Source organism: Nomascus leucogenys, chromosome 1a, assembly GCF_006542625.1.
Source record: "Nomascus leucogenys isolate Asia chromosome 1a, Asia_NLE_v1, whole genome shotgun sequence".
NCBI lineage: Eukaryota > Metazoa > Chordata > Mammalia > Primates > Hylobatidae > Nomascus > Nomascus leucogenys.
The window spans coordinates 35,464,785-35,488,635 of NC_044381.1; the positions used below are offsets into that span (position 1 = coordinate 35,464,785).

The 23,851-nt window shown below is 45.3% G+C and overlaps 1 protein-coding gene across 1 annotated transcript in view; it reads right to left on the reverse strand.

Moving 5' to 3' along the window:
- Positions 1–1,346: 1,346 nt before the first annotated feature.
- Positions 1,347–23,851, reverse strand: part of COL15A1 (collagen type XV alpha 1 chain) — a 132,204-nt gene continuing 109,699 nt past the window's right edge. Inside the window, exons 29-42 of the mRNA XM_030794822.1 lie at positions 22,663–22,731; positions 22,526–22,567; positions 19,976–20,021; positions 17,757–17,837; positions 17,265–17,314; positions 17,044–17,154; positions 16,011–16,155; positions 12,474–12,538; positions 10,348–10,476; positions 10,145–10,204; positions 9,340–9,399; positions 5,357–5,542; positions 3,461–3,576; positions 1,347–2,458 (exon numbers count right to left, since the gene is read on the reverse strand). Coding sequence (XP_030650682.1) covers positions 2,245–2,458; positions 3,461–3,576; positions 5,357–5,542; positions 9,340–9,399; positions 10,145–10,204; positions 10,348–10,476; positions 12,474–12,538; positions 16,011–16,155; positions 17,044–17,154; positions 17,265–17,314; positions 17,757–17,837; positions 19,976–20,021; positions 22,526–22,567; positions 22,663–22,731 — 1,374 coding nt within the window. The 3' untranslated portion in view covers positions 1,347–2,244. The remainder of the gene's footprint in view (positions 2,459–3,460; positions 3,577–5,356; positions 5,543–9,339; positions 9,400–10,144; positions 10,205–10,347; positions 10,477–12,473; positions 12,539–16,010; positions 16,156–17,043; positions 17,155–17,264; positions 17,315–17,756; positions 17,838–19,975; positions 20,022–22,525; positions 22,568–22,662; positions 22,732–23,851) is intronic.

A 23,851-nucleotide genomic window follows, 5' to 3' on the forward strand; every position in this document is an offset into this window, starting at 1 on the left:
CTTTCCCGAGATGGGGTGGGGCTCCGATGACACAGCCTGCAGAGGAGCCTCTGTGGCTTGCCTGAGTGACCTTGAGGATACCGGGTTGACGGTTTTCAACGTGTGACGGGAAAGCTTGGGCAAGGGCTGGTGTTTAGTGAATGTCAGGCCCAGGATTTTGATACTCATTCTCCTAGTCTGAATGGGGCTGGGGCTCTTTCTGGGTCAGCCAGTTATACCTCCTCTGGTACATGGAGAGGCCTGAATGGCAATGTCATAAGCCTCAATACTCTTTCCAGGGTTAGCAAATGAGGTATCCCTGACTTTGGGCTCCTCCCCAAAACCCCAACCCACATTGCCTCTTCTGTAACCCTGGGCCAGGTGGGCTGTGACAGAAATGGACGGTGTCTGCGCTTCGTGGCCTCGGGAGCCTCCTGCCCACCTTCTCCTTGCAATTCCTGTCCATGCCAAGCACCCCCAGCCCTCATCACTCAACGGATGGGCTGGTCCTCAACAAGCCACCTCTGGGGTTTTCCAGCCTCAAACTGTCCTCATTCTGTGACTCATTAGGAAGATTCTCACTGCTCATGTATTTATGAAGCCCCTACATGGAGATTCTGGGCTGCCTTCTTTTCTTTGTTTTTCCTCTTTGACTTCCTTCCTACTTCAAGGACTCTGAGGGCGGATTCACTTTGCTGAGCCTCTGGGCCAGCCCAGCTGAATGGGAGGAAATATCCCAGCATACTTCTTGCCTGGTGATTATGTTTCTCCTAGAGGGTCAGACCAAGAGCCAGAGAATCACATGTTTGCAGCTGGGAGGGAGCAGAGAGGCAGGCTTGCATAGGGGTTCCTTGGGAAGATCATGGGCCCCGACGTGAGACAGACCCTGAGTCTGAAACCAGCCCTGCCATTCACCAGTGTATGACCTGGAACAAGTAACTCCCTGAGCTTTGACTTTTTTTTTTTTTTGCATTGTAAAGTAGAGATTAAAAAAACTACTTTGCAGGGTTATTATGAAAATGAAATGGGATATATCAGAAGTCTGATATTTAATGACTGGTAGCCAATACTATGCTTGTCTTATCCCAATCTCCTTGAGAGACAGAGGCCGACTTGCCCAAAGTCACACCCTGAGACGGTGGCAGAATCACAGCTCATCCTGTTTCCCACTCTGAGGCTCTACACAACCTACACTGGCCCCATTAGGTGGGAGACAACAGCCAGGGCAGATGAGCATGATGGGAAAACCTTTCAGTTCTCTGATCATCACCTGGGGGCAGCACAAGTGGCAGGATTAGCAAACCCACCCCAGGTCTGCTTCCACATCAGCGATGGAGAATAAAGGAACTAGCAGGAAAAAGTCAAACGAAGAAAGCACCCGGAAAAGATGTTTTTACGTTCACTTACATGGAAAAAAAAATCCAATTATACAGCATGTAGATATATGTTTCTCAGAAAATTCATCTCTATGAACCTGTTTGTTTCAGTCGCAGTTATAATTCAAGAATTGCCAAATGGAAGTCGTAAAATTGTGGGGTGGGGGTTGGGGAGGAGAGCCGCCAAGGGGAAGGTAGTAATTATGTGCTATTTCTTTTCTAGTTTCAGATAATTTGGAGTTTCAACTTTTCCAGCAAGTCAGAGTTACATAAACAGACACCATACTAAAATATGTTTGTGTAAAAATATAAAATTCCTAAAGCATGATGGCAATAATATTTTAGGGAAAAAAACATTAAAGTCTGATAGCATCAGAAAATACAAATAGGATCATTTGAGCAGTCCTGTTTCTCTGTACGAACAGCAGTTGCAAATGATGGATGTACGTGAAAGAAAAAAGCATTTGATCTGTATATAACTTAGAAAGGGTAACGTTTCTAAACACTGACTTTGTAAGAAAACATGAAGGACATCTTACACTCAACAACAATGGTTTAAAAGGAGGATATAACTGTCTGAAGGATGCAGTGGCAGAATGCCATGGCCTTTGTTTTCAATTTGCTCTTAACCTATATTGGGATGCGTTCACACTGCTGGGGTTTCCCACAGAATCTAGCACCAATATATGGATCAGATTTTGTCTTTGATCTGAGTCCTCTGTGTCTTCAGTTTTGAGTGTATTGAGGTATGTTTTCTTTGGTTGCTGTTGTAACGAATGTGTAGTAAAAAAAAAATGTAATATTTACAACAATTAAACATTTTAGATTTCAGTGTCAACTCTTCACATGAGAAAAAATTGAAAACTCTTTAAGAATCATCAGAAGGCCATTACTTCCTAGCGTCTGTCATGAAACTGTTTTCTATACATAGGACAATTAGCCGATTAGCACAGCTGTATGCTTTCTGGTCCAGAATCTTCCCCGTGCTCAGTGGGGAGGCAAGTCCCGTGACCGCTGTGTCCGCGGTTCGCCATGCTTCACAGTAGTTATCCACAAGGCGGACGCCGAGGGGGCTGGAGCCGTGCCAAATGACCTTCTGGGGCCTAAAAAGTAATTTTGTCATGTTATTTTTCAAAATGACACTTCTTTGTGGTATTTTTTGGTAAGCAAATTGGCATAAGTCTACTGAATCAAGTTAAACTCCTTAACCCTGATGCCAGATCACCTTTCTATCCTCATTGCCCTTGCTAGCTTTCTTAACACGCTAGATTGCAGCCATACCCAGCTTGCAGTTGTTTTCAAATCACACCCTCTTCTTTTGTGAATCTAAACCTTTGCTCACGGGGTCCCTCAGTCTGGAGGGCTTCTCTTTCATTTTCAGACCAGTGACTCCTTCTCATCTTTCAAAGGCCAATAAATAACTTCCTCTTGCAGGAAGCCATCTCTGATTCTCACCCCTAAGTAAAAATGAAAACAAACATTTCCTGTATATCCTATGGTACCTGTTGCTCCACTTACAATTACAATATTCTGTCTAGAGTCACAGTTAGTGTGTGTCTACTTCCTCTGTAGACTGTGAGCCCTGTAAAAGTAGGAGCCTTCTAGGTTTATTACTGTGCCTTCCAGGCCTGGCCTCAGGCCTGGTGTAGAGGAGGCACTGAGGAGAGGTTTGCTGAGTTGTTCTATTCTGAAAAACACACATAATTTTCAAGATTTAGAGTGCAAATCACAGTGTAGAGTTACAGGATCCCCAGGAGTTGCATTGCTTACCACTTATTATGTGCCCACTGCGTGCTATATGTTTTCACATATATTCATTTTATTCTCACAGTTCTACGACATAGATATGGTTATGTTGCCCATTTGACAGGTAAGGCAGCCGAGGCTCAGAGAATGGAAATGTCTTGCCCAGGATTCCATGTTGAGTTACTGGACCTGGGTCTTCTGACTCCAAGGACAAGGCTTTCTCTGAGGCCCTCAGTTGCCTCACTGTGGCTTTATGTTGGCAATATCCTAGAGAAGCAGCTGATAAAGGCATCCCATTGTTAGGATGCCCCCTAAAACTATCTATCACACCATATCTGAGAACTTCCACCCTCACTTACCAAGAAGGATCTGTCATTACGTCTCGACCATCAAAGGAGTATATTGGAATATGCATATTGAACTGACCTCTGTGGCCAGAAAAAATTGAGTCCCAATTATTAAAAAGTACTTGGCCCTATAGAGACAAAATACCACATTAGAATCATTATACCATCAGCCTACAAATGAATTAGATTTTTACTCTTTTTTTTTTTTTTGAGACAGTTTTGCTTTTGTCTTCCAGCCAGGCTGGAGTGCAATGGTGGGATCTTGGCTCACTGCAACCTCTGCCTCCCAGGTTCAAGTGATTCTCCTGCCTCAGCCTCCCGACTAGCTGGGATTACAGGCAAGTACCACCATACCCGGCTAATTTTGTATTTTTAGTAGAGTCAGGGTTTCTTCACGCTGATCAGGCTGGTCTTGAACTCCTGACCTCAGGTGATCCACCCACCTCGGCCTCCCAAAGTGCTGGGATTACAGGCATGCACCACCACACCTGGCCGATTTTTACTCGCTCTTCAAGGCCAGGTGCCACCCCACATTAGAGTCTCCAGCCCCAATCCTAGAGCCTGGACAGAGTAAAAACTCAAGAAATGTTTGTGGTTTGATTTTATAATCCATCCATGAATGCTTTTGTTTTACTTATTTCTTGAGGGAATTTCTCTTATTAGATGTGCGTACAAGCCTCCTTCCAATCAAAATTGTGTTTTATGTCTTTATTTTATTATTGTTATTTTGAAAATATTATGCATATGTACTAAGCTTCAAATTTGTGGCAGGCCTTGTGCCAGTCTACACTGTGGGTGAGATGGAGATGAACTTCTTAGTCCTTTTCCTGAAACAGCCTGGTCCCTTGTAGAGGGATCCAAGAATAAAAATAATTTCAGTGGGTGAAGGTGCTGGAACAGAATTCTGGGAGAGGAGGTGGAAAGTGCTGGGTATGGGGTTAGGATGGAACTTGCTAGCCTCAAGGTTTCAAATTGGAGTACTGGGGTTGCAGAGACTAAAGGGTCTTGAAGTACCTTTAAGAAACAGTCATCAGTAGGCTGGGCGCGGTGGCTCACGCCTGTAATTCCAGCACTTTGGGAGGCCGAGGCGGGTGGATCACGAGGTCAGGAGATCAAGACCACAGTGAAACCCCATCTCTACTAAAAATACAAAAAATTAGCTGGGCGTGGTGGCGGGCGCCTATAGTCCCAGTTACTCGGGAGGCTGAGGCAGGAGAATGGTGTGAACCCGGGAGGTGGAGCTTCAGTGAGCCGAGATCACGCCACTGCACTCCAGCCTGGGCGACAGAGTGAGACTCCGTCTCAAAAAAAAAAAAAAAAAAAAAAAGAAACAGTCATCAGGACCCAGAGCTTCTCCAGGGTATATGTGAGTGGCAACGAGCTTTCTCTGCACAGCCTTGAAGGAGTCTGCTATTTCTGTGGAATAATCCAGGGATCCTACAAGGCCCTGTCTTACCCACAAATGGGGCAGAGAAATATCTGCTTAAATGTGCACAGAACACCAAACCAGGGTTCAGGACAAAGCGCTCTAGTATGCAGTGATTTTAAGCAAACTGGTTTCTTCTTCTGAGCCTCAGTTTTCTCATCTGACAAACTAAAAAATGAATAACTCTCATGTTTATTAGAAGTACCTCTTAAGATAATGAGGTACTTTGTAAACAAACAAGAAAACCCTGTATCAGTGAAAGAAGTTATCATTATCTCTCCTGTATGCTCCACGGGTTCAACAAGCATAAAGAAAATTGAGGTTCAGGGAAGGCAAAGAACCCACCCAAAGTGACATAGCCAGTAAGGGAGACAGCAGGCCTAAGTCAACACTCTTCTGTTGATGTCAGGAATGAAAACTGCCTCCAGGCTCTGTAGCGACCAATGCATGCAGAAGGCAATGGGAACCATATTTATTTTTACCTTGAGGTTCACTATGGGAAGGCTGTATCTCTCTGCTTTCCTCACAATGGTGGACAGATCTTGCAAATGGGAAGATAAGAATGCTCGGTAGGTGGACAAAAGTCCTGCAGCTCTGGCCTGCTTGAAGCACTGAAAATCAGCTCGAATGTCCCCAGAAAATGGCATGTTCAGGGCAGCCAAATGCAGCTGAAAAATGTGAGACAAAAGAGAGCAGTCAGAATCAAAGGCAAACTCCAGCCCCCAGAACCATCTCACTCACATTCCTGCAAAGATTCCAGACTTCTTAGGCTGGAAGGCACGTTGGAAGTCATTTTATTCAGTCCCTCCTTGACATTGGAATTACAGTCTCTGCCTGACCATCGCTGGGGAAGGAGAGCTATGGTCTCCCCAGAAGCCTGTTTCAGCTCTCTGAACAGCTCTAAGTGGTAGAAATGTCTTCCTTAGGTGAAAAAAAAAAAACAAAAAAAAAAAACCAGAACAAAATATTGCTTGGACCAAATAAAGAACTTCAGGGATCTGAATCTCTGAATCCACCAGCAGGCCATAAGTTTGAGACCTCTGGGTCTGTGCAGGGGTTTTAAGCTGGCTTTGGCCCTGGATCCCAGAGTTTCTCCCAGCTATCTGCCTGCAGCCCTTTCTTCCATCTCCTGGATAGGCCTGGGGCTGATCACATGAGGGGTCTGGGGGAAAGCCATCGAAAGAAGGGTATGGCCCCATGACTAAGACTGCTGAGATAGACCCTTCTGAAACTAGGGGTCTTATAGTAATTCCAGCTTCACATCCCTGCTATCTTGGTCAGCAGCCAAAATAAAAACCAATCCGTACTCTATTTCTCCCACACTTTCTCTCCCAAAACCCAGCCTCCTACTGCTGCCCTCTCTCTCAGCCTTTCTGCCACACCCTCTGGAATGCATTCCATAATCAAGGAACACTCATCTCCCTGCCTCCCATCAGTCTCATCTCGGGGGTAACTTTTATCTCATCAACTTAGAGCTGAGAGGCTGGTGCAGGACCGGGGTCCAAGTTACCAAAAACGAAAATATTTTTAAATATCTTAAGTCAAAGGACATGAAATGAGGCTCAGGCGGTGGGGCAGGAGGCGGCCAGTGTTTCTCTCCTGGTTTCTACCCCACCTCTCAGACCTGAACAAAGCCTCTGTGTGTCCCAGTGACCAGGATTGCCACGGTGGTCTTCTGCTTCTCCAGCTTCCAGTCAGTTGGCCACAACTGGCCATGAGCTACAGTGAGTGTCCAGACTGCCCCAAGCAGCCCTTGCACATCTCTGGATATTTTTCTCCATTCACCACCCCTTTCCTTCCTGCAAAGGACAGACCCCAAGGCTGCCACCTGCTCCAGTCTCTCTCTTTTTATTCATCCTGGTTCTGTCTTGACCACCATACTAGATGGAGGTCCAGGTCAAGCAGCATCATGCCCCATCCCCATCTCCTTCCTGCTCCGCACTGAGCCAAGGCTTCCCCAGCAGGCCTCCCAGTGGCTAGCATTTTATGCTCTACATTCCCAGCCATTAGGATAAGAGGGACCTTTAGCATGCTGCCCACCCACCACAATCACAGGCAGGCCACCAGACTTCCACCTCCACATATACAACCTGACTCTTTGATGTCCTTGCCATCTGACTATACTGCCCCCACCCCATCTTCTTCCTCATGCATCTGGAGACTCTGGTGCCTGAGGGAAGAAGCCCGATGGTCTCATCATCTTCCAACCAGTGTGCTTTGGGGCTACATCAGAGTGCATCACAAGAGGCCTTGATGGAATGAGGCTTCCCCAATGCCAGGGGCCATCTAAGAAAGGCACAGGCAGGGGGCAACTGCAGGGCTTCCTTGCCACACCTCTAATCCCACCAAGCCCTACTCTCCTTTAGAGAGACAGAGCAATGTCTGAAATTATGGTTGTTTCTGAATGACGAGATTGGGGGTTTTTGTGTTCTCATGTTTGTATTTCTTTAATTGCTGGAACATTTTTATAAAATGACATTTTTATATTGTACTTTTAGGAAGACAGTAATGTTACAACACTCAAAATGTTAAAATTGCTATTTTGTGGATGGTTGTAGTTTTGATAAAATTGTAGGTGTGTTACTATTTTCTTCTCCATTCCTTTCATGCATTGTTGACATTTTCTGCAATGAATACGTATTAGTTCTGAATTTATAAAATATCATTTAAAAAATCCTTTAGCTACTGCCCTAACTTTGGGGCTTTTTGAAGGGTTACTGACACTCACATCTCTCTTCCTTCACTTCCCACTGACTCTTCAACCAACTAGAATATTTTTGGCTACTAAATGCTTTGCTCTAGTTTCTAAATTTGAAGGACACCTTTTGGTTCTTCTTATGAATTTCCTGGCAGCCTTTGACACTGTTGGCTACTACCTTGCTTGGCTTGCTTTCTTCCTCTCTGGCTATGGCTTCTCAGTTTCCTTCTCATATTTCTCCCATCAGTTCCTTTTCAGTTTTGCTCCTCATAGTCTAATCCCTTCTGACTGTATAGATTCTCTTTTGGGAATCCAACCAGCCCCGTAGTAATTGCATGTCTCATCTCCAGCCAAGATCCCACTGTGGGGTTTCAGACCTTCAGAACCTATTCCCTCCTGATAGTCTCCACTCAGATTTCCTCCAGGAACCTCAGACTCACCATGCTCCAAATTATTTCCTCCTTGGTCAATTGCAGCACAATAGGAAATGTTCACATCTGCTATTAGAAAGTGCCCCCACAATTCTTGCCACAAGGAGTGGCCTTAAACCTTCAACCTCATTCTCCTGGTAACTCTCGATTGGGCTAGGAGTGGGCAATTGACCCAAGACAGACCATATAAACTATCTCTCCCAAGACTCTGAACTGAGTCAGTAGTACTGGGGTCAGCTGCTGTAAGATCATACAGAGTTGGGGCAAGAATCAGTGCCAGGGTGATCCAAAGCTGTGTGCAAGCTCATGTCACCTATGTATGCATTTTGGGGTGAGGTTGGGAGGAAGAAAGATACTTTCAGAAGGTGGTCTATAGAGATAGCAAAGAAGACTAATAGAGACAAGAGTCCCAGGCCTGGCTGTTCTTCCTGTGATGGAGTTCCATGAGGTTTCTATGCTGATTTAAACGAGATCTTTACTTAAGCTAGCAAAGGAATAGAGAGAGTTTCTAATATCAGCAACGAAACAATTCCTGGAAAGGAAACTGTCACCACTCAATCATCCAAGCAGAAACCTGGGCATCATTCTTGATCTGTCTCATCCTTAATGTGCCATATTCAATCAATGACCCAATTAGTCATTTCTGCTTCCTTCATGTCTCTCCAATTGCCTACTAGTCTATGGGCTCGCTGCTGTGATTCTAGTTCAGATAACACAGGAGTCACCTAACTGGCCTTTGGACCCCTGCTCCTGTCCCTTCTGATTAATCTGCACACTGTAACCAAGGTAATTTCTGAAACACCAGTCTTGTCATACCTGTTTCCTGCTTTAAACCCTTCTGTGGCTCCCCATTGTCCACAGAAAATGGTCAAAATTTTTGGCTTGGCTTGCAGACCCTTGAAACCTAGCGCTTGTTTTGCTGACTTCTGCAGACTAAACGTCTCCCTTTTCTGCCTTGAACTCTACTCTTTTGCCTGTAATTTAATACTAGCAATTACAGGAATGCACAGCCCTACCCCTTACCTCCCTCTATTCCATCTTCCCTTTGCCTCTTTCTTCCACCTGGCTCACCCCTGAACTCAGCTGTCCTTTGGGTCTTAGTTTGGCGGTAACCTCCTCTAGGTAGACGTCTCTGCCCTTCCTTATACCCCCAGCACCCTGTACTTGGCTCACCCAAACAACTTACCACACTGTACTGTAATTCTCTGTTTTTCGTTTGCCTCTCTCACTAGTCTATAAGCATCATGATGGTAGGAACTGTGTACTAAGCATGAGACCTAGCACCTAGTAGATACACACTCAGTATCTGAAGATTAAATGTATAAATTGTACTTACAGCAGGCTTCTCATAATTGGCACTTGAAATAGGGTTTGGTGGAGGCAGAAGCTGATGTGGCTGTTATGAAAAGGAGGAAAAGAAATAGTTCTGAATATGCATTCAATCTGTTCTTCAGAGTATATTGAGGTGCAAGTGCAATGTTTCTTGAGAAGATGCTTTAAATAGTTTGCCATTGTCTGTAACTGTGACTCTTAACTGTAAAGAGTTTCATGACCTGCTGAAGAAATGATCTTCAGAAAGGGAGAAAATATTCTCAAGACTCTTAAAAAGAGCACTGAATCAAGGAAGGGCATTCTTTTTGATAAACACATGTTTAATCGCCAACTCTTTCACTTAATAGAGAAAGCTACCTCTTCAGAGCCTTGGTTTCATAATCTGCAAAATGAGGATGATAGTACCCACCTCAAAGCATTGCTCTAGGGCTAAAAGATGGACAATGCCAGTTGCCCATGTTCTTATAAGGCAGACGGTGCCAAAAATTAAAGGAATCTTCTAGATTGCTTATACCAACCAATGATTCCACAGATAAACAAACTGAGGCCAAGAGAGGGGAAGCCCTCTGCCCAAGAGAATTTGGCTATTACATGGGAACAGCAGGTCTCCAGCCTCTGGATCTAGTTATTCCTCCGCTCTACTGCGGGAATCTTCTGTTAGCACCCATTAATTTCTAGGATTTCACCAGATACTAAACCGTGCACAGCTGACTGTCCAGAGTTTGGAGAGCTTGGTGCTAGATACCAAGGAGGACTCAAGAAATGCTGATAAATGAATGCATTAGCAGTCCAACAGGGTAACTACTCACATTGCTGGAAAGCGCAGGGGGTGGAGGGCTGTCGGCAGGAATGGGGATCAGTTCTCCCAGCTTTAAGAAAAACAGTACATTGAAATGAAAGATCAATTACAAATTTTCCCATTTCAAAACAGAAAAAAATGGCATTTATGGGAGTAGATTTGATTTTTAGAGGGTATTTGAAGGCAGTGTGTTAAAGGAAGTTTAGAAATTACCTGTAATTTTTTCCAGCCATCTCTAACACGAATGAAAAACTCAGTGCTGTCCCTCAGGTAGATGAATGTTCCTTCTATAACCAAATGCGCTTTCTGCAGCATGTCATCCATGTTGCTGAATGCTGTGACCTGTCGGATCATTTAAATTCCAAACACTGCCATTATCATTAGAGCAATGGCACCATCTGATAACCTGGCCTCTCTGTAAATTCAACTAGGAGCCATCCCCAGATACTCAATAAAAAGGCTTGTTAATGTGCCAGATAGAGGTATATACCTTCATTAATAACTAAAGGGCATTCGTCTTGATAAAACAAAAACATGTATAGTTTGAAACACAAATCTAATCTATAATAAATGAATTAAAACAAAAACGACAATATTCTGTGAGTATAAAGACACTTACAAATTGTCAATGGAGTTATCTTTGTTTTGGTTTGGGTATTAGCAAAAGCATTGGTAAGTTTTACCACTTCTATTTTTTTAAGCTACTTGGTGGCACTAACATGGTTAAATGGTGTTACTTCATGCTGGTCCTTGAAGAGCTTCAAATTTTTCATTTGGAATAAGAAAGGCAAGCAAGTGAGCAACTATACTTAAGGTCTCAAATCTTGTTTGTCTAGCTACGTAGTTACATTAAATGCATGATAGAAAATGGAGGACTGTAATTTCTCTGCCTAGAAAAATGCCAAAGATTAGACAGCCATTTGGCATATCTAGAAGCACATACAGAAGCTACAAAAATCTATTGAATAGCATCAAATCTCAAAGAAATATCAGCCAAGAGAGTTTTTATTTTTCATTGTAACTGAGAAAGATTATAAAATATTAATTTTCACCTAGCCTTGAAGATAATGGCTTTGTGCATCAAAATGACTTAGATATCCCCCAAGGGAACCAAATATCAGAATTCCATCATATGTAGGACAGTTCTTTCTTTTGGCAGCCAAATTTTGCAGCTAACATCCAGCAAAGATCAAAGAGCATTTTGGGACTCCTGACATCCTTGTGAAGTATTTGTCCATTTTTCTGTGCATTACAGTAATCTTGGAGTGCCATGTCTCGTTCCAATTAACTGCATGGTAACGAATGTGCCAGAGATGTTCTTTGGCAGAATGGAGAAGACTGAATTATCCAAGTAAATCTGACCAGCACAAGGACCTGTTGTAACATTGTTTATGCTCTTGGGCTTTTGTTGTTTTGTTTTTTCTTTTTTTTCTAGAGATGGGGTATTGCTTTTTCACCCAGGCTGGAGTGCAGTGGCACAGTCATGGTTCACTGGAGCCTTGACTTCCCAGGCTCAGGTGATCCTCCCACCTTAGCTTCTCAAGTAGCTGGGACTACAGATATGCACCACCACACCCAGCTAATTTTTACATTTTTCTGTAGAGGCAGGATCTCGCTATGTTGCCCAGGCTAGTCTTGAACTCCCAGACTCAAGCGATCCTCCTGCCTCAGCCTCTCAAAGTGCTGGGATTACAGGAGTGAGCCACCGCACCCGAGCAGGTTTATGCTTTTTGAAATACTATGATTGGTGGCCAGACGTGGTGGCTCGTTTCTGTACTCTCAGCACTTTGGGAGGCCAAGGTGGGAGAATCACCTTGGTGGCCCGTGAGTTCAAGGCCAGCCTGGGCAATGTAACAAAAACCCTGTCTCTATAAAAAAAAAAAAATTAGCCAGGTGTGGTAGTGTGCATCTGTAGTCCCAGCTACTCTGGAGGCTGAGATGAGAGGATTACCTGAGCTCAGGGAGGTTGAGGCTGCAGTGAGCCGTGATGTCACCACTGTACTCCAGTTTGGGTGACAGAGGGAGACCCTGTCCACCCCTCATCCCGCAAAAAAAAAAAAAAAAAAAAAAGTAATATGATTGGTTCTTGTTATAACTTAGTCAATTAAGGATTCAAATGGTGGAACTTACATATAAATGATTTTGTTTTTCATGTCTTTTTACTTAATAAGTCACCCAAATAGATAACAAATCCCTTCTACTATTTATGGAATTGCACCAAGCCTACTGTCATGAAGGCCTGATGCCCAAGGGATGTCAGACACAGGAGATTGTAGCCAGAGTTTTAAGTAAATCCATCCCAGATGGAATGATGACTACATACTGATAATAATACTGACCAGGTTTCTGGATCCGGGAAGCCCTGGCTGTCCTGGAGGGCCAGGGGGACCTGGAAGGGCCACAGCTGAGACAAAACAGAAAAGAGAAGTTATACAAAAACCACACTCTGAAAAATGTCTGAGGTATCAGCTAACTCCTGGAAAGAAGTGTGTTCAACCCCATTCACAGTGCCACAAAGCATCCCAACTTCCACCTGTATCTTGGGTGCTCTGCCCCCCAGCATGTGACTTAGGCCACATTGACTGGTTCAGGGAAGAGCTGGGATTCTTGATTGTTACCCTGGATGAAGCCATGGCTAGTGCTTTTCCGTTTCATAAGTGAATCAATTCCTTTTGTGGTTGTTTTATAAAAGCCAGTTTAAGTCGAATATTTTGTCACTTGCATTCAAAAATGTCCTGACTCATACAACTTATTTCAGCCAAGAGACAAGCATGTGACACTGAACAGAGGAAGCAGGCTCAGAAAGAGGAAGAGAAGGCTCTAGGGAGTGGGAGGAGACCAGGGTGGTGCAGTGACAGTAGCCTTGGCCTCGGGGCCAGAGACATGGACTCAAGTCCTTAGTTTGTCCATTCCTAGCTGTGTGATCTTGAGGAAACAGCAAGCTCTCCGAAGCTGTTTCCTCATCTGCAAAATATAAAACATGCATTTCTTCTTCCCTGGGCTGTGGCGAGAACTGAGTGCTTTGAAAATTGTACATGTACAGCATTCATTCGGCCAGGGGAGAGTCACTGTGCCCTTAAAAATCAGATCAAGGTTATTGCCCTCTTTCCCAGAAAAATGCACACACACAATTCTACAAAAAAAATTACTGGGATGACAAATCCTGGAGGTATATCCTTGAACTTTCTAGGAGTCTATGATGCCTCAACTGAAAAGCCCTTACTTTAGGCAAACACAAAGTAGCATAATTACGACTATTCCTTTGGCTGTTCTTCTACCTCTCTCATCCTCTGCTCACCCTACCCCCGACAACTCCTCCAAATCTGCCAAGCTCTTGGCAGAATTAAGGGTGTTTTTACAAGTCCCAGTAAAATCATACAATTCTTCAGGTCGTTGCAAGCAAATGTTCAGTTCCAACATTGGATTTGAACATCCACACATAGGTGGCAAATGTCTAGTGGATAGAGGGCCAGTGGACTCAGATTTGGATCCCAGCCATGCCTGCTAATAGAATTTGTGACCTTGAGTAAGTCTCTTCACCTCTGTGAGCTTCAGTATCTTCATCCATGAGATGAATTTTATAATAATATCTGTTTTATCTTCCTCCCAGGGTTGCTGTGAAGACTACATGGGATAACGGCCATGAAAGTGTTTTGTAAACTGAATTGCTATACATTATGTGAGAAGCAATCCTTGCTCAATGCAGCAAGGCATCCCGGGAGCCCTAATGTAGTGTTGCTGTGGTCAACAGATTTTCTCCACCTTGCACTCACCCTGTAATATGCCTCCACCTCCTATAGTCCTACTCCTCCCTCATGGCTGTGTGGGCACCTATGGTTCCATCCACTCAGCACCTTCTTCCTTTGTAGGACCAGTGTCCTCAGCTCTTTCTCTTGGGACCTTCCCTTCACCTCTACAACCATTTGGTTCCAGAAAGAGCTACCATGTTCTCATGTGATCCAACCTCCTGGTCATAGGGGATTGGTCCAAGATTGGGTACCCCACACAAGTCAGGACCATCAGGACCCTTCTCTAGGACTTCTCCATCCCAGGACTTTTCAAACTAAAATAGTAAAAGAAGTTCAAGATTTCTAGCTGACAGTGGAAGCTGTAAGTTGTCAGTAACCATATTTCCCGCTGTGCAGAGGATGTGGTTTGTGGTGAGGAAGCATGAAACTGCATGCAGAGAGAAGCGGAGACAAGAGATGGCCAGAGAATCCTTGCAGGGGTTGAGTCCCTGGCTCTGGCTGTTCCTGAGGTCCAGCTGCTTATCTACCTCTCCCACAAGTTGACTGTTCACTCCTTCCTTCACACCCAGTATATTTCCCCTTTGCTTGAGCTATTTTGAGTTACATTTCTATCACTTGCAGCCAAAAGATCCAAGGCTAAGTCAAAGCCCCAGCCCCAAAGTCACCTCCTGTGTAAAGCTTTCCTTATGCCAAGGACTCTGTAGGTCTCTTTCCAGGCATGCTTCCACCATACCTGGCTCCTGCCAAGCCAAACAACAAAAAAGTATGCCTTCATGCTATTAGTGCTGCTATTATTCTCTCCTACAATGGACATAGTAGAAATAACACAGGCTTTGGAGCTACACTGCTCTGGGTCTGAATCCTGTTGGTGTCATTTATTAGCTGTGTGACCTTGGAAAGGTTCCTAAATGTCTCTGGGCCTCACTTTCCTTACCTGTACAATGGGGATGTTAATGCTTTTTTTAAAGGTTGTTCTGAGGTTTCAATAAAATACCGTAGTAAAGTGATTAGCAAAATGCCTGGCATCTGATATATGCTCATTATATAGAGATTTTCTTTAATTTCACCAATTTTGCATCTGAGGAGGTGAGGCTCTAAGGTATGAATAGATTTTTATATACAGAGTTCCAGCCACTGCTGGTCATTAAGGCAGGTTCTCACACCCCTAAGGCATTGACAAAGCAGCCAGGAAGTTTCCACTCACATGTGAAAAGATGCTCAACATCATTAGTCATTAGGGAAACGCAAACCAAAACCACAGTGAGATATCACTTCATACCAAGTAGGATGGCTATAATCAAAAAGATATAATGAGGATACCATAACACGGGAGGAGAAATTGGAACGCCCTCATACACTGCCACTGCTGGTGGGAATGCAAAATGTTGTGACTCCTTCGGAAAACAGTCTGGCAGTTCCTCAAAAAGTTAAACATAGAGTTACTGTATGACCCAGCAATTTCTCCTACGTATATACTGAAGAGAACAGAAAACATGTTCACATAAAAACTTGTACGTGAAAGTTCATAATAGCATTATTCATAATAGCCAAAAAGTAGAAACAACCCAAATGCCCATGAACAGATGAATGAATAAACAAAATGTATATCCTACACAATGCAATATTATTTGGCCACAGTAAGGAATAAAATCCGTGCTGCAACATGTGTGAACCTTGAAAACACTGTGTTAAGTGAAAGAAGCCAGACTCAAAGGGCTATATATTATATGATTCCATTTATATGAAATGTGCAGAATAGGCAAATCCAGAGACAGAAGTAGATTCGTGGTTGCCCAGATCTGGTGGAGAAGAGGGAAAGAGAGAAAAGAGAACAACTGCTAATTGGTATGAAATTTCTTTTTGGTGTGATGAAAATGGTCTAGAATTAGACAGTGGTGATGAGTGCATAACTTCATGAATATATTAAAAACTACTGGATTAGACACTTTAGGTGGGTGAATTTTATGATGTGCAAATTATATCTCAATTAAAAAAAAAAAAGAAAGAAGGTGGTATCCAGGAAAGCCCTCTGTTAGGCAGTGCAGCTGTGACAAGCCACCCAGATGCTGTGACCTTGAACACAATGGTAGGGACAGCGTGAACAAGGGCATTGTTTACAGCACTAACCTGCTCCCAGGATAGCCGGAGGTCCTGGTGGCCCCGGGGGTCCCGGTGGCCCAGGATCACCAGGTCTTCCAAAGCCAGGTGGCCCAGGCAGACCAGGAGCACCTGGGGGTCCTTGGGGCCCAACGACTGTCTCCCCTTTCTGGCCCTGTTAAGGCAAGCACACCATAACAGAGAGAAAGCATCATTCATCACTAGAAGTCCCATCTAGTCCTTTTATGAGAATATTTAAAAGAAATCAATAAACACCAGCTATTGTTACTACTATCCTCAATCCTGGGCACAATTCAAGGTGGGGTAAGGCCTCCAAGATGGCAGCCCAGTCATTATGTTGAATGACTCTACAGAGAACCCCAGAGAGCCCTGGAGGCAGAAGGGACCTTGGAGATCATCTAGTCTAGCCTTTGCATTTCACAGATGGAGACACTGAAGCCCAGAGAAGTGAAAGGACTTGCCCAAGATCATGAAGCAAATTACAGGCAGAGCTAGAGGCAGAACTCTGATCCCTGGCTTTGCTGGTTCTACCCTTATGGTGAGCTCTGGGACCAAAGGTCAATGATCTGGACATATTCTTGTTGGGGGCACAGCTTGACTTTCTCTCCTTTCACCTGGAAAAACCTCTCATCCTAGGAAAACCACACCTATCTAGGAGCTCCTTTGATAAAATTTCAGAAGAACCAAATAGCTCCTCTAAAAATATCTCCCTTACCTTCCATTCTGCTTCTGTTATCTGATGTATTCACCATTAATCATTCTTTGTGTGGCGTGAATTTTCCACCAATTTCAAGAATAAGGCAGTGTGACTAATGGCCTGGAAGTTACCTACCTTCATGTGGCCTTGGCCAGCTACCTTCTCTCCAGGGACCTCAGCCAACCTCCCCATCAATCAACAAGGATGGGGAAAGAGCTGGCTGATCCCAAAGCTCTGCCTTCAGCTTATAGTACAATGACTAGCCCTAACTGCCTAGTCCCATTGGGGGCTTCTGGGAAAGCTGTAAGTCTTTGGGGAAGATGACTTGGAGGGGTCTCTACTCACAGCCAGGCCTGGATTTCCGGGCAGGCCTGGGGGCCCAGACATAAGGAAGCCATCATTAATGTCTCCTTTTTCTCCTTTTTCACCTTTGAACCCCTTGTCTCCATTCTCCCCCTGGAAGCAGAGAACATAGGAATATTTCAGTAAGAGTGGGATGAACTCAGTCTCTGACATAAACCAAAACATGAAAAACACAGGCCAAATATTAATAGAGAAACACTCACCTTCAAGTTGTTCAGAAAGTGTCTCAGGTAAGCTAGATCAAGTGGAGGACCTGAAAAAGAAATGCTTTGTAAAATTCACGATTGTAATTTCAGAAATTTTAAAATAAAAGTCTCTAAGTTGGCAACCACAGTTACATCTTAGTGGATGTGACCCTGCACTGGGTTGGCTAACAGAGTCTGCTTGGAAGCAGAAACAGGTGCTACTGTGGGCCCCTCAACCCAGACACTGTGGGATCCCAGGTAGGTCCCTGGCCTTCTTTGGACCTTGTTTTGCATATAAAAGATGAATGATTGGATTTTCTGGTCTCTCCTGACAATGTTCCCCATTGGACATGCCAGGCCCATGCTTGGTTTTCACTAGAAACCAGTGGAGCCTGTGGTCAGGGTGGAATGTCATTAGTCTTACCCTCTGGCTAGGTCACATTTCTCAGTTGCATTTGTTCTCAGGAGCAAAAAAATCAAAGGCAAGATTGAGAACAAGAGCTGGAATACCTGGTGGTCCCTGGGCTCCCTGGTCGCCTTTTTCTCCCTTTGAGCCAGGAAGACCCCAGGATCCTTTCTCTCCTTTAACACCTGCCACCAAACACATACATGTTTAAAAAAATGGAAAATCACCTTCATTCTATATAAAACCTTTCTGAGACAGGTTTTCAAACCAAGCTCATTTAGCAAAGTCCACTCAAACAAAGCCCTCCTGAGAAATCAGCAAGTGTAAAATCATAAAGAGGGCAGAGGTAGATGCTTCAGACACATTCTCAACCTTGAAAAGCTCAGTCTACTGGGAGACAGACACAGCTCACAGTAACGCAAGGAAAGATGAAATATGTGCTCTCACTGAGGTTCCAGCAGCGCATCCCGGGAGCGCAGCAGAGGCTGCGGCTAACCCTGGCTTGGACAGTGCCACAAATGAAGACAGAGACTCAGCACCATGTCAATCTTCCAGACTCATCTCATCTAGGCCTGTGCAGCGTGGGGGTGTGAGGGAAGGAGAGGGCTCTCCCAAGAGTGTCTGCACAGGACAACCAAGGGCGCTAAGTTTTCTACTTATAAAGTGGTGAGAATGCCCACCATGCAGTGTTGTACATCCCCACAGGACTAGTGAGAAACACCGTTTCTGCAGAACTGGCATTCCATCCCCACCTTTCCCCTCAACTCTTTATGTGGGAGGGGGCATGGAAGAAAGCCTTTTGGGAGATCATTGCTTGGGAAGGGAAGTGGTTCCCTTTCCCCACCTCGATGGGTAGGGTGGATGCTAGGTCTTTGAATTCCTCGTTCCCAAGAGGTGTGACAGATCAACCAACCAATGCTCCTGAGCCTAGAGATGGGGCCACAAAGTGTAGATGAGGGTAGGAGCTCAGGCTTTCTCAATGAAGGGGAGGGAATATGAGCATCACAGGCATGATGGTGTCAACAGGGAGTCAGTAGGGAGCGGCAACTACATCTATCGAGGCCTCTCCAACCCTGGGAATGCTGTGTGAGACCAACGACCTGCACAGTGGGGCCCATGGGGCCTCCTTCACCCATACTGACCCCACAGATAGCAGTGATCAGAAAAGACAGCAAGTGCAACAGCACCAACCGGAGCAGTAGTAGCTGCATACAGTAAAGCAGGATGATTGCTCACTAGGAGCTGTCACATCCAGAAAGATCTGTTCCCTCCCCCTCCTTCCAGGGGAGGCTCACAGGGAAGAGGAACAATTGGGGATCTGATAAAACAAATCCAGCTCCATCCCCTGCTCCCCAAGGTCCACCTTGCACCAGGGGAAGGGGGAGCCTTGAATTGAATCTAAGCATAGAGTTTGGAAACAGGCTGGGCTTGGTAAGCAGAAGTGACAGAAAAACCACGGGGCCAGGTATCATCAGGGAGACCACCACCTGGTGGGCCAGGGTGACGCAGCCAAGCTGAAGGCGAATATTGAAGGAAAAAGACCTTCCCCTATTTAAACCCCAAGTGGTGTGACAGGGTGTGTGAGGACAGGAGGACCAGAGTGACTGCTCACCTGCAGGCCCCATCCCCTGGCCTGTCCCTCTCTGATGTGCCATAGCAAAGCTCCTGCATGTGGCTATGAACATGCTGACATTTACTAATCAAACCCTCTGAGCCAGCATTTCTCACACTTTGCTGTGCACACACCTCACCTCGGAGATGGTTAAAACATGGGTTCTGATTCAGCAGGTCTAGGGTGGGGCCTGAAGTTCTGCATTTCTAACAAGCTCCCAGGAGATGCTTACAAAGTTGCATGGACACTGAGGCAAGGGTCTCCTGAGCTCCCACGGCCCTTCCCTGATCGGCTCTTGGTATACTGCACTACAATTGTTTTTAAAGTAGTTTCACTTAACAGGTTCCAAGAGCCTGAGACGCAGGAACAGCGCTTCCCAGGCTCTTGGAATGTGCCTCAGCCCAGTGCGGATCATACCAAGTAAGGAATAGGCATCAGTGAATGTTTTACGAACAAACGAACAATTGAAAGAACAGAGTGCTTGTTGCCAACTAGGAGGCTCAGCTAAGATGAGCAGAATAGACACATGTGTGACCAAACTAAAGAGAGGTGCACAGCCCCACAGCCTTGGCTCAGCTGCCACCCCCAACCCTACAGCATCCAGTTAGACCTTCCTGACCACCTAGCCTGAGCCCAGCACTGGGCAAAGGAAAATCATCTTCCTCAAAAAGATGTCCCAGAGAAACAAATGATGAAGAAGGGAGTGTATACCGTGAAAAGTGATGAGCTCTGGACTCCCAGGATGAGCAGTATCAACCTGGAAAGAGAGGAAGGCCAGGTCAGGCACTGCAAGCTCTGCCCTGGTGTTTGCAGAAACAGGCAGCCACTGTCCAGGGGGCATGTGACAAAAGAGGCAATGCCACAGTCAGGCCTTCCTTTGGCTCTGGAGTCCCCCAAAGCCCTGAGTCCCCAGGAGTTGTCAATGCACAGATGTCCCAGGTTTTAAACTGAGAGACCCATGATGTAGTTGAGCTGGGGAGACAGAGCTGAGGCCTAATGGCCAAAAAACTCAGCCATAAGGAAGCCCAAAGCTTTAAGACAACAAATCGTGGCAGTGGTGGTTTGGCCAACTGTGAACATTCTTGTCTTCCTTTCTTATCAGTTGGGATTGATCCATGTGCAAGGTCAAGCATCCGAGCAAGTGACGTGCCCAGCCGTGAAACTGGGTCAGCCATTAGCTTAGCTATTGCATCTAATCAAAGATGAACATCATGGGCAGGTAATTAGCAAAGGGGGTTATCATTAGATTGGGGGGTGGCTATTCTGGACATCTCATTAAGTTTCAGGGGTCTGGAGTCCAGGCTGTTCTAGATAATATTCCTTCCCAGTTTTCCCCAGATTCCTGCATTTCCTTCTCTATTAAGACAAAGCCACTTGAAACCTGGCTTCTTCCAGATTGATGTGTAGAATCAAAGTCATCTGTATGGTGCCAAAATCCTTCTGTGCTTATGGGTGGAGGGTCACAAGCTGCTCAGGGGCCACCAAGGAAAGATGGGAGTGGGGACGAAATCTACCAGGAAAAACATTTCTAAGTTAAGGATGAAGGTTTCAGCTCCAAGCTGTTATCTTGCAGGCTATGCTGATAAAGTTTCTCCACTACAGACATGAGCTGTAAACGATTAGGGTGTTGGAAGGAGCTGAAACTAGAAGGGGCTCATGAAATGCTGGCTGTAGGAGGAAGCATTTCCATTTCAAAATGTCCATTTTGAGAGTTGGACAAGAAATGTCCATGACCCAGCTCCTCTAGTATCTAGCCAGGCAATATGAAGTAAAAAATCTTACTAAAAATGCTTTGAGCCTATCTTTTCCTTCTTTTAGGTATCCCCACAACCCCCAAAGGCCATGGTTACTGCTAGAGGTCCTGGTGCAGGTCATGATAATTGCAATAGCATTTTTACAGCACTCTAAAATTTGTCAAGTGCTGTTCTGTGGCTGGCTTATTTGAGGCCTGAAATCATGTTAGTTGGGAGAGGCTTCTGTACGAACTCACTGTGTGACCTGGAGCCAGCCTTTTGCTTCTCTGGGCTGTGTGGTCTCTCCTGTGTGATAAGGAGGTGGGATACAGCGACTGCCCAGGAAGGTCACTCCAGCACTGATATTTTATGTTTCTCTTCAGGCCATGGATATAAACACATACTGGGTTGCTGTTGTCTCCATGTAGAGCCTGGAGCCCCTTAGTCACCTGACATACGTGGGTCCTGCCCTCTAGGCCAGAGTTCCCAGGCCCTGGGCTGCAGACTTGGATGCCTCAACGTTTAGACTTAGCCAGATGTCTGCGCAAATACGCAGCCAAACTGCATCATCTTGAAGGCTCTGACCTAAGCCTTAGCATCACCTCCAACAGGGATCAATTATGAACTCACCTCAAAGAATATTTCTAAATCGTAATTTGCAAGCTCCTGAGAGCAGAGGCCACATCCGTCTAGTTGACCCTTGAGTCCCCAGGGCCTAGAAGAGTCCTTGGCACTACGTAAGTGTTCAATAAATATTTGTTGAATGAATGAGAGAATGATTATGCATGGTTCTATGACTAATGCCTGTACACAAGGCCCACCCTCTCCTCTGGGTTTTCTCACAGAAATCTGACTCTCATCCTATGGGTAAAAAATCAGGGACAGACCTTCTCAATGGCTAGGGGGCCAGGCAAGTGCCTGACCTCTCAGAATCCCAGTGTCTGCACCTGCTGCCTGGTGGTTAGGAGACCTGAGTTATGGTCCCAGCTCAGTCAAGTCCCATGACCTTGGACAAGCCAGTGAGCTTCTCTGAGTCACAGTTTGTTTCATTATCATAAAGTGGGAGAGATCAGCCCTGTCTGTCAGTGTTGTGTGCTGTGCAGTGATGTGATCACTGGGAAAGGGCAGCATAGTTAGTTACAGATTTTAGCCCAAAGTTCTCAATGCAAAGATCATGGGTTGGCATGGCTTGTTTTCTCATCTATGTTTTCTAAGGGGTCTATTTTTCCCAGTTTTATACTACTCCAAGCACGAAGCTAATGTGGTCGCAGTAACAAAAGACACTGCTTTTTAGATTGTATGAAAAGAAGCACCTCACCGTGTGTGCACCCTTAGAAGATCCAGTATATTTCATTGCCACGATCTGTTATCTAAAAGCTTCTAGTCACTTGAGAGTCTACACTTAGGGGATAGAAGACATCAGAGAGGACATTTGAGGATAGAAAGGGCCCAAGACAAAGACTGATCTTTTTCTCCGAGTTGCTATCTATGCCAAAGCCTGCTCTTTAAGGCAGTGATTGCTACTTACTGGCATTTTGCAGTGTGGTCGGACGGGTATTGGGAAAATGGCCTGTGGGTAATGAAAACAAGAGAGGTGAGGTCAACAGGACAACTGACTCCAGCTTAGGCCAATCGGGAAGGTCTTCCCACTGCATGCCAACTTACTCCTTTGATGTTAATCACAGCTCCAGGTGGCCCAGGGGGGCCTGGAGGGCCAGGTAAGCCAGGTGGGCCCTGAAGGAAGAAAAAAAGGCCATTCCATTAGTTCAGGTTGTTGTGAGTGCAGGGGCAGCCACAGGACACTTCCTCCAGAGGAAGGAAAGGAGGGTCTGCTGAAGCCAACCAACTTCTCTCGCAGGTTGCTCAGGGAGCCACAGAGCACTTCTATGTCCCTGGCCTCACTGTATCTTCACAACAAACCATAGGGAAGATGGCAGGGCAACAAGTATTGTCTCTGGTTAATACATGCAGCTAATGAGGCCCAGAGAGGGGAGGTGACCTGCTCAAGACCACACAGCAACTTACAGCAGAACTGAGATTGCAACTCAGATTCTGACTCCCAATTGATACTGAGCCTAAGGCCTCCCTATCAGTGCATTATCAGTATAGGGGTGGGAATGGACTGCAGGGGTCTCTCATGTGATATATTGCCAGAGGAAATGTGTCTCAGAAATGCAAGCATAAATGCAAAACTCTTGTTAGGTAGCACAGTCATTTTCAAAGTGAGGCCAGCTTGGCCTTAATACCATGCAACAATTTCTCCTCTAAGCCTAGAGGCAGGAGCTTGCAGCAGGAGAGGTGAGGCTCTGAGGGCAGGCATGAAGAGTTTAGCCCATGCGGAAGGTATACTGATCACTCTAAATGAAGGCATCAGTGTCTGGTTTACCTGCCAGTTCCAGGGGGCTTGGTGAGTGAGAGTCAACCCCTAATGCTTCAGGAAAATAGTATTTCTGGATTTCTGGGCATACAAAGCAAAAGCAGTGTGGCACAAACAGAAGCAGCAATAGACTTGGAGCTGTGTTTACATCTTGGTTTGGGGATTATTATCTGGGTCACCTTGGGTGGGTGCCTTGACTACTAGAAGCCCCAGTATCCTCTTATGTAAAACAAGATCCCTGCATAGTGTCTCATGCAATAGTTATCACCAAGACTAAATGAGAAACTCTCCTTAAAATCACTTTACACAGTGTCTGGTACATAGCAGCTGCTGAATAAACATTGGCTTTTTTCTTCTAGACCAGGGTCCCTGCTGCTGCCCAGTGTTTGCCAACCTGCGAGGCCCCACCTAAGTAGCTGATCTGCCTTTGATACTGACTTCCAGCACTCACTGAGCCCCTAGTGATGTGAGCGATCC